Here is an 11232-nt window from a genome sequence, read left to right as displayed (position 1 = left end):
AAATAGTAACATAAAAAATAAATAATAAAGATATGTGAAAAAAAATATTATAATATTATATAGATAGGAGCAGTTACAGCAAACATTCTCTTTATATTTTATATATAATATAATAATTTATATTTATATATGATATTTATAATAATTAATATTATATATAATATAATAATTTTATATTTTATATTATATTATATATAACAGTTTCTCTCACTTTGGTGCATTTCTCCAATCACAACTAAAATTCTTACTTGTTCAACATCCACATTATAGTCTCTTGTTCACATCATAAATGCAGTTTCTCATTCTCCTGAACAAATTGCAAATGCTTTGGTACATTCATGCATTTGATGTACAAGTGTCAGATGTTTCCTACATTATCACTTGCTTATGTCATGTTCATCAAAATATACTAGGTGTCGAATAGTTTTTATTTTCATAAGCCATTAAATGCAAAATGGTTGAACTAGTCATAAACTGTCAAGCATATTTTCTATATATTTCTTTTAGACTTTTTTTGTCCTGAATTATTAAATTTCAGGGATGAATTTTGAATTTCAATAATGAAGGGGAATGTAATTCAAGCAATGTTCAACAGTTCTCTAAAATATCTCAGATGCCATCTCATTTGGGAGGCACAGACAGAGCACAACACAATGTTACACACTCTGAACATGAATGAACAACAAGGACACAAACAGAGTCAACAGACAGAAGAAGGAGTAAGGATGTGTGGTGGAAGGGTACGGAGGAGAACAGAGGAAGAGGAAGAAGAGGCCAAGACTGAGATGTTTCTGATGGAAATAAGAGCCACTGTTGTAGATCATGCTCTCAGTCATGACCTTAAGGCCGAGACGGGTCAAAATAGCCGAATGATGGGAGATGTGTTTGTAGACAGAACAGGTGTGAAATCAGATAATGTTCACTATGTACTGTTCACTACATAAACTGTAGACTGATGTAATGCTATGTTACTGCAGTCTACTTGCATTTTACATTATACAGTAAATATTACGGTGGCTGAGAGAGATCACCGCGCACAACTGAAGAAAACACATGCAAACAGAAAAAATGAACAAAACATCTTGATCAGTTTGACAACACACTTGCTGCAAATATTCACCCAAATACAGAAACTTGCTGCAGACAACACACATACAATGATGATGAAAACTTTCAGGTAATCGACAACACCACTGACAAGTGTTCATTGAACAAGCATGTTCCAGCCAGGTTCGTCACTTGTTTGGGGTACCCTTGAAACATTTCTTTGTTATCAGTTCTCCTCTGTCCAACAGTGAACAGAGCATAATTCAGGCAGCTATCATAAGTCCGATTGGGATGATCGCAACAGTCAAAGTATTTATTCCAGTTCCATCCAGTTGAGGATCATATTCATCACGCTGGAATGGATGGTTTGGTGAGGATCTGTGCCACTGGCTGTCATTATATCACATGACATTGTAGCTACTGTAATTTTTTGACAGACCACCAGAAAGTATATCTGAATCCTGTCTCATCCAGTCTAGAGAGACGTGTTCATACTGTTGAAATGTACGCCATACAGATAAAGTGCAGTCTTGTGTATTTTCAATCACTGACATCAAAATCGTATCCATATTACTTCTGAAAATACTGTCAGAGTGTCTTTGTGAACAATGATACAAGGACTTGTCATTTTGATGACACTGATATAAGGATTATGAGCTGGTTACAGGCTATTGCATGTAATCCATTGTGTGCTGTTATTTGTATGAACTGTTTTAAGAAATGCACATACTGGTTTACATCTTAAGGATGCATATGAATGAGAATATATAATAGGAGAGCAGTTACAGCAAACATTGTTTTATATTTAGAGAGAGAGAGAGAGCAGTTACAGTGTTTAGTATAAAAAGTGTTTAAAAGAATCATGACTCAAGCTGGGACGTTTACATGTTTGTTTACAGATTTATTTTGTTCATACTTTGATTTTAAAAGGCACTGGATGTGAAACCCCTGCTCCCCTAACACTAACCCTAACCCTAACCCTAGCCCTAGCTGAGAGCTGCAGACAGTGACACTGAGTGACTCGCCGCCCTTCCCCCACCGGCTTCTGATCGCGCGCGCGCCTCCCGCCCATCCCCCACAGCAGCAGCGCAGCAGCTTGAGTGCAGAGTGAGATCAACTCTGAGGAGAGATCACGAGTGCTGCTCAAATGATGGAATAATCTGTCGTGGCTATGCGTTTTTAAAGCACTTTTACAAGATCTAGCACCTTTTCCTTCCTTTATATTTAATATAAAATACCATAAATTAAAAAAAAAAAATTGAAAGAAAATGCTGTTAATAAAGTGCACGTTAAAGTTTATTTTAGAGCCTCGAAATAATCCACACATCTCCCTGATTTTAACTCAAACATTTGATTAAACAGAATTAGTAAAAATTAAGATATGTGTTCCAAAGAGATCGTTTAAAAGTGATCATGTGCTCTGTCCATTAGAAAGACGTACGCCTCCGTTTTTATTTTATTTTTTATTTTTTTATTTAAGTTTGAAGAACCAGTACTGTGAATAAATCAAACAAAGATCTAGGTGTTTGCCAAAATATTTATTAGGTCAAATAAATGTAGTCACAATTTCAACGTGAAATCCAAATACGTAACTACGTCATGCACGCACGTCAGCTGTGGATGTGTTTTCCCGGGAAATGCAATCACATGGCATTGCTTGACGCGAAAAAGACGACAACCCCCATCAATGGACGCTGGAGAGGTGAGATCAAGTGTTGTCCCGAAAATGCATGATAACTAAAATACACTGTGAAATATGAAAGTTAGTAAGATGTATGTTTACTTTAGTGGTTAAATTATTTTCTGTTAATGTTTTATTTCTCGATTGTATTTGAGTTTGATTCTCATTTGATTTTTTTTTTTGCAATAAGGAAAAAAACAGTTTATTGCTTATTTGTAGGCATTGATCAGCAAATATAATTTTGTTATATTTCATATAATATCTCTTTAGATTCTACAATTTAATCAGTGGTAGCCTGTTTTTCTCATTTTTTGTAAAATGTCAACAGTATGTATTGTAATTTGAAATAATTAATTTTCATTTTTTATTATTTGATGTCATTTTTAATTTTATGTAATACATTATTTACACTTTTTTTTTTTTTAGTGGAACACAAAAGTATCCATGTTTTTTTATTTATCTTCACAGAGCTTTTTTGCACAATGACAGTACATAGACACTTTATAGTATTTTTTATTCTGTGTGTCAAGCTCCAAAGCAGACAAAATAGTCCATATGAATCTATCAGGTTACTGACTGAAAATCTGTAGCTTTTAAATTAATATGAATATGGATTGACATCAATCATCTGGTCACAATGGTTTTTGGCATCAATGATATTGCTGTTTTTTTTAATCTAAATGCCTGTTTCAGACTGGTCACATGTGCTGTCATTGCATAGAGCTCTGTATTACATTTAAAAATAAACTTTAGTGTTCCACAGAAAAACACAACACAGGTTTGTACAATTTTAGTACAGGATTAGTACAATAATTATGTACATTTTTGGGTGAACAATTCCAGTAAGATCAAAAAGATTTTTAAAATGCTTATTTAATCCATTCACCTTATATTTCTTTTTATTTCTTTTTTTCCAGAAATAATGCTGAAAAGCAAAAGGCGTAAAACACCTCTGCAGGATGCAGAGGATCACATGACCCGTAGAGCTGATAAGCCTGGGCTTCAAGAGCAGTTCATCAGCAAATATAAAGGCAAGTATTTATGACTAACCAGATACACGAATGGTTTGGTCTTGATGTCATTAATGCAGAATAACCTGCTTTACAAATAAAGTCTTGTAGTTTAAAGGGTTAGTTCACTCAAAATTGAAGTTTCTGTCATTAATTACTCACCCTCATGTTGTTCCACACCTGTAAGACCTTCATTCATCTTCAGAACACAAATTAAGATATTTTTGATAAAATCTGATGGCTCGGTGAGACCTCTAAAGCTACTAAAGACATATTTAAAACAGTCATGTGACTACAGTGGTTCAACCTTAATGTTATGAAGTGATGAGAATATTTTTTTGTGCACAGAAAAACAAAATAACCACTTTATTCAATAATATCTAGTGATGGGTGATTTTGGGCACACAAAAAGTATTGAACTGCTGTAGTCACATGATCTGTTTTAAATATGTCTTTAGTAGCTTTCTGAACACTGAAAAAGGAAATGATTTTGCTCTCAATGCAGGCCTCACTGAGCCATTGAATTTGATCAAAAATATCTTAATTTGTGTTCTGAAGATGAATGAAGGTCTTACGGGTGTGAAACGACATGAGGGAGAATAATAAATGACAGAATTTCATTTTTGGGTGAACTGAACTTTTAGGTGGTTATTGGTTTGTATGTAAACCAGGACAATGGATCATTTTTATAATAGGGTTAGTTCAAATAATGTCATTTATTACTCACCCTCATGCCGTTCCATACCCGTTAGACCTTCAATAAGGTGATTATTTTTTTTGCAGCTATCAGTATATCGTTGTGCATGATCATGTACATGATCAATGTTTTTTTTAATTTTTTTTTTATTATTGGGTTTTGGTTAAATTCCTGAAGTAAGGGCTGCTTTTTCACTTTTTTTTTTCTAAGACACAATATACATCAGTAATACCCTCTTGTGATTTAAAAAAAAAAAAAAGCTTTTACTTTAAAGGCAGTTGCTAACAAGTGTCTAAATGGGAGACAGAGGTTTGTCTGGGACATTAAAAATCATCACCTGAACAGATAAAGTCATCTACTCACTAGTCACTTTCACAGCCTCGTTGTGTTTAGAGGTAGATTTAGGGATGTACACTGTACACAACCATTCAAACATACATTATAAGAATGCAAAACATTATACTTATTACACAGGGAGATGGATTTTTAAAGTTTTACAGTTCCTGGAGGCACATTTATCAACAACAAAAAAACTCTTTATCTAAAGCCAAAAACCATCCATAAACATCCATACACCACAAAGACAAACTATCCAGAAGCGATGCATGTTAAACACAGAATTTTCTTTTAAAAATAATATAACAAAAACATGTTCTAGATGATTTCTTGAAGCTTAATCATGAGGACGATGAAGTTTTGCAACTGTGGTGTATTAATAGGCAAACTTAAGCTTAGTTTCTGCAGCAATACAAAAGCCAGTTAAAACAACATATAGGGTTTTAGTTGAGGGAACCAGGGGTGTGTGAACTACCGGATCACCTGCAAAAATACGTCATCGCTGCAGCACTCTATTCTAAACTATATAAAGCCAAGATAATATTGCTTATGTATGAAAGAGTATAAAAATTTTAACTATATAATTTTAAGACTTTAAAGTATAATGTAATGTATAAAAAGCACAGCATACTTAGAAATTTGCCTGGCTATTGACTATTTTCATTCAGTAATTTCCCTTTTACATATAATGTACATCATATGGCAGAGAACTTTAAGTAATGATCAAAATGATAGTTGACTTTTAATAAACTGCTGAATCTAATGCATTTCTCCTCTTCAGGGCGTGGAGTTTTCACCACTAGAGCTTTTTTCAGAGGTGATTTTGCTCTTGAATACAGAGGTGAACTTCTGAGTTCAGAAGAGAGTCTTGACCGAGCTGAACACTACACTGAGGCCGAGAACGCGTTCCTGTTTGATTTTCAGTGGCTTGGCAGAAATTGGTGGTGAGTACAGACCTGTTGGATTGATGTAGTAGAGGCACTATATTGTATCGCAAACCTGCAAGATTTAATTCTAGCGGGTTTGCTGTCTCGTGTTTTTTAATTGACTTGTTTTAAATGACCATCACATGCAACTTGAAAAAAGAAATGCCTCTATCGTGGTCAGTAGACGAGGTGGCAGCACAACTGTAATGATCAGACTATAATCCCAATCACTTTGAAGCGGTACTAACTGCAGTGGAAGAACAAACCGAGCCGAGTTGAGTCGTACCGCACAGTGAGAAAGTGCCATAAAAGAGCAATGGCACCAGGGTTCGTTTTAATCTAAACAAACATACCAAGTGTGAACACACCCTTAATACTTAAAATCAACCATGAACTGACTTGAAGGGTGCTGAGTGCAATTTCTTTGAGTCATCAATATTCTTTTTTAACCGTATTCCCAAAAGAGAACAAAATGGTGAATGTTAGATGCATTTGTCTGCTGAGAGGATGTTGCCATACACTGTCCGATAGATCCGTGGTTCTCAGACCCTCCTCTCTGCAGATTCTGTTTGTCTCCTTAACCTGACACACTCGGTTGAGTTCATAGAGCTGTGTCCTGATGATCAGCTGATGGTCTGAATCGGGTAGATTAAAAACGAGACATACAACTTATGCAGAGCGGTGGGTTTCCACTTAAAAATAACTCTACATGTCTAGCATATATAAGATTACAAGTATTGAGTAATAATTTTATGTCTTTATAGCATAGATGCATCTAAAGAAGACGGTTCCTTGGGAAGACTTGTAAATGACGAACACAGAAATCCTACTTGCAAAATGAGAACCCTTGAAGTGAGCAGGAAACCTCACCTGTGTCTCTTTGCTGTGCGAGACATTCTACCAGGGGAAGAAATCACTTTCAATCACGAATACTCAGATTGGCCATGGCGAGTCAAGGTACTATCAAGAAAATGATAGAAAGATTGATCAGTAATTCAGGATAATCTTTTACTATCTGATTAGTTACCATGTGATTGTGGTCTCATATTTCTCAAGCCTTTGAATCAAGCATCAACTGAATCCTCTGATAAAAAGCCATCCATCAGTTTGGGTCCGCAGAGATCGGTAAGTCCACTTTAAAACATCTGTATCATTATTCTATATTATTGACTCTTTTGTGAGTAGTGTGTCTGGGTGTTAACAGAAGGAAAGGAGTGATAGATAAAGTTACTGTAGGACAGCTAGAGTAATTACTAGTTTTTCTGTTCTATACAAACATTTCTGATTTTTATATTCACTGGTTCCTTTTCTGGCATCCAGCCTCATTGTGCTGCTCCTGTTTCTTCACCTGGATTGGACGAGGTGAACAGCAGTGGTCCACATAAGCAGTCAGGCAAAGCAAGAACATCAAGAAAAACGGTAACTATCTCATAATGCAGCAACTATTAGATGATTTCTGGGAAAAACTGTTGATATTTGAAATCGACACCCAAACAACCACACCCCTCCCTTCATTGCTCAGCCCCCAAAATACTGAACACCCTATTCAACACAGGCAACTACTAACAGCTGATGCACAGGTGTTCAACTAGAAAAGATCTTTATCGCTGGCAGACCATGGGATGCATTAGAAGGTTTGTTTTTAGTTGATTGTAGGTGCGTGTCCACTTCATCCAGCACACTTTGTGTAAACGCTCCAAATGGTACAAAATAATATTCTGTCAGAATTGTAAAAAGTTAAATTGGTTCCTTCCCGGTCTGGAAGGAACCACTGCGGAGAAGCACAGTATCTGTGTGACTCGTCATAGACATAAACAGAGAGAAGTAGCTCCAGCTAAAGTGTTCTTTAGACACATGCAGTTCTGTTTATTAACCGCTCAAGCACCAAAAGTTATGGAATGTAAATGTAGCGCCTTACTACCCACCTCTGCTAGTTACCTAGTTATTGTCACAATTTTATTTTCAATATTGTTAATGTACATTTTATGTTTGTTTAAAAGGTTAGTTCAAATAATGTCATTAATTACTCACCCTCATGCCGTTCCACACCTGTAAGACCTTCATTCATCTTCAGAACACAAATTAAGATATTTTTAATTAAATCTGATGGCTCAGTGAGGCCTCTATTCAAAGCAATGACATTTCCTCTCTCAAGAACCATAAAGGTACTAAAAACAAATTTAAATCAGTTCATGTGAGTACAGTGATTCAACCCTAATATTATAAAGTGACGAGAATATTTTTGTGCACCAAAAAAACAAAATAACGACTTTTCAACAATATAGTGATGGGCCGATTTCAAAACACTGCTTTGGAGCTTTATGAATGGGTTGTTTGCACATGACGTCACAGCAGCAGCGCGAATGAGTCTGGAGGGCAGGGAGTGATGTTTCTATATAGGAATCCTATCAAAAACTCAAAAGGTTTTGCATTGTTTATAGTTGCTCAAATCGTTAAAATCGAGAACCCAGAAGGTGTTTATATCGTTTACATAACTTATACCGTTTTTTATAACTTTTCATTTTTTAACGTTAAAAGTTGTCGCCTTTTTATAGCGTTTTGCATCTGCTGATACTGAAATTAATATGGATACTTACCTTTTGTTTTTGACTCGGTTAAATATTAACATTCTTCATGCTATCGTTTGCAGGGAGGAGAAGATATTTTATCCTATTTAATTATAATTGGGTGTTTTCCCTTCAGTTTTGTAGAATTGTTTACAATGTTGATCTGGTTACCACGAGAATAGTGTCACGCGCTGCTGCTTTCAGCCGTCGTATGGTAGAAAATGTCCAAATAAAATAAATATTTAACAAGCTGACAGAAGATGATGCATTTCTTTGTTGGAAGCGTGTAAATGTAACTAGTTTTAATGTTATTTTTGTAAATATTCACTTTCCCCATAAGGAGAATCGGAGGGTCACGATCAGGGGACGGACACCGACACGCTGTATTTTTGTATTTATTTCAACAAATGACCAAAATCAAACCCATAGAAGCTTGTGAACAGTTTTGAAGTGGCTGTGTGCAAGTTACAATCATTCACAAGCGAGTGATCATACTCGTAAACATAATGTTAATTAATTATTGCACAAAAACCAAATACAAAACTCAAAAGTATGTTTGTTTTTTTTGTTTTTTTTTAAGTGAAAGGCAGTGGGTTTATTTAGTGACATTATTACATTTGCTAAAAGTCGTCTTTCCTCACCTTCTCAACCAAGGCGAAAATTGTATTACCGTCCATTTTTTTTTTCCCCGAACGATACTGTGAGTTCCTATTACAATTCTCGATTCAGCATAAATGACCAACAATGGCGACATTTTTCACAATCAAAAATTAAAATACTGCACTTGACTTCACTAGCAGAAAGGCAGCGCGATATAAACAAACCAGACTAGAACTGAACGCGGCGTGACGGCAGCTTCACATTCTCTATATCTGCCTCCTCGATGGCAATCAAGTCTTTCAATTCAGTGGAAAAGTCTCTCCTCTTCATAACACAAGGATCGCCAACATATGTTGTGATTTTCTGTTTAAACCTTTCTAAACCAGCACAGAAAGGACTTTTCTCCATCTTTTCCATTCTAATTTTCACTGCTTGCCCTCCACCGGAATTTTGCGCTTCACCAGAACCACGTGATTGCAAACAACCTATTGAATCAGTGACTCGGAGCGCCAAAGTCATATGATTTCAACAGTTTATCCGTTTGATAGGAGAGCCGAGTCACTGATTTGATTTGTGAAGCTCCGAAGCAGTGTTTTGAAATCGGCCCATCACTATATTGTCGAAGTCGTTATTTTGTTTGTTTGGCGCACAAAAAGTATTCTCGTTGCTTTATAATATTAAAGTAGAACTACTGAACTCACATGAACTGATATAAATATGTTTTTTAGTACATTAATGGATCTTGAAAGAGGAAATGTTATTGCTTTGAATAGAGGCCTCACTGAGCCATCGGATTTAATCTAAAATATCTTAATTTGTGTTCTGAAGATGAACAAAGGTCTTACGGGTGTGGAACGACATGAGGGTGAGTAATTATTGACAATATTTTCATTTTTGGGTGAACTAACCCTTTATGCTAAATACTTCTTTATATATCCACAGAAGCGGTTTCAATCAAGACTGGCAAAATTAAGAAAACATCATGAAGATTGCTATGAACGTTTTAACAGGGCAGAAATTGAAAATGAATGCAATACGATTGCTAAACAGCTATCACAAAAAGATTGTTTGGTGAGTAATATGTCAACATCATCACAATACTCTGTGATCAACACCTCAGTCCATTAACAGCTAATTATTTTAATATTAATTAATAGTTTCCTTAGTTCTTTTGCTTGTAGACCTTGTTTTTATTCAAATTATATTTTCAAACTGTTACAGTCATCCTTAGTCACGTCCACAACTGATGCATCCTCTTCATCACCACCCTGTGCTGTGTCCACCTCTGTGATGACCTCATCACCGTCACCGTATTACCGGTTACCAGAGGGGACACTGCAGTTGGCAAAAATGAGTAAAGTCCTAATGGCCATGGAGAAAGGAACACTGTCTGACTTCAAAGGAAAGAAACTTGACAACATTGAAATTGACCCAAATGGTATGAGTATACTTGAATGGTCTGTGTGTGTCTGTGCTGTATATATTTGCAAAAACTGTACATTATCATATGTTACAGATGCTAAGTATAATCAATAAACTGTTGATTTTTTTTATCAATTGTTTAGAGCAACTTGAGGCTCAAGGTGATTCCATGTCAAGTGATGAGGAGGATTACAGTGACGTATCTCAGACAACAGCACCAGCAGAGACTGATCCACCTGTTCAATCTGATCAATCTGTTTCACAAGAGGATCAAGGTAAGAAAAATCTCTAAACTACACACACAATAATCATCAAATAACCATAAATTAGCTCCAAGCAGCAATAGCCATCCAAAGGCTTTTCAAAATTCAGAAAAATCTACACATTAGGACATATGTATGATTTGGTCATACTCACTGATTTAGTTGTTATGAGAATTACATTTTTAATTATTCCATAGGTTCTTCAAATGCTCCAAAAAAGAAATGGGAGGACAATGAGGTAAAAGCAGTAGAGAGACACATGATGGAGTTCATCAAGACATGCAAATTTCCTGGTAAGCAAGACTGTGAAAGATGCATTCACGCAGAGCCAGAAGCTTTGAAGCAGCGAACATGGACTGGTGTGAAAAATTATGTGCGGAACAGGATCACGACTCTTAAAAGAAAGGGTGGTTTGTGAGGAGGCACAAACACAAAAACACTTCAGTGCCTTTTATAACTTCTTTACTGTAAAAAAAAAAAAAAAAAAAAAAATATATATATATATATATATATATATATATATATATATATATATAAATATATATAAAAAATATAATAATACTGTAAAAATATAATATGATGTGGAAAGTGTTAAAAGTATTATTTTTGTGAAGAGAGTGGCTCAACTAGTGACCAGCTCATTGAAAATGCTGTACATTAAAGTTGTTAGCAGAAGACTGTAC

The 11232-nt window shown here is 35.4% G+C and overlaps 1 protein-coding gene across 2 annotated transcripts; it reads left to right on the top strand.

The window, feature by feature from the left end:
* The first annotated feature begins 216 nt into the window (after window positions 1-216).
* On the top strand, window positions 217-10979 carry LOC137034377 (uncharacterized). Of its 2 annotated transcripts, none has more exons than XM_067407237.1 (9): window positions 217-3759; window positions 5553-5715; window positions 6462-6654; window positions 6754-6822; window positions 7018-7116; window positions 9807-9935; window positions 10086-10302; window positions 10430-10561; window positions 10747-10979. In XM_067407237.1, the coding sequence occupies exons 1-9, from the start codon at window positions 3651-3653 to the stop codon at window positions 10965-10967; spliced, it is 1332 nt and encodes a 443-aa protein (XP_067263338.1). In that variant the 5' UTR covers window positions 217-3650; the 3' UTR covers window positions 10968-10979. The 2 variants fall into 2 exon arrangements, with proteins under 2 accessions (XP_067263338.1, XP_067263340.1); XM_067407239.1 differs by lacking the exon at window positions 217-3759 and adding an exon at window positions 6260-6378 and having other exon boundaries at window positions 5668-5715; window positions 6467-6654.
* The last annotated feature ends 253 nt before the right edge of the window (window positions 10980-11232 follow it).

The sequence above is a fragment of the Chanodichthys erythropterus genome, chromosome 13, assembly GCF_024489055.1.
Source record: "Chanodichthys erythropterus isolate Z2021 chromosome 13, ASM2448905v1, whole genome shotgun sequence".
NCBI classification, from domain to species: Eukaryota; Metazoa; Chordata; class Actinopteri; order Cypriniformes; family Xenocyprididae; genus Chanodichthys; species Chanodichthys erythropterus.
The sequence above is the reverse complement of the archived record's forward strand: the minus strand, read 5'-3'. Positions and strand labels throughout refer to the sequence as shown.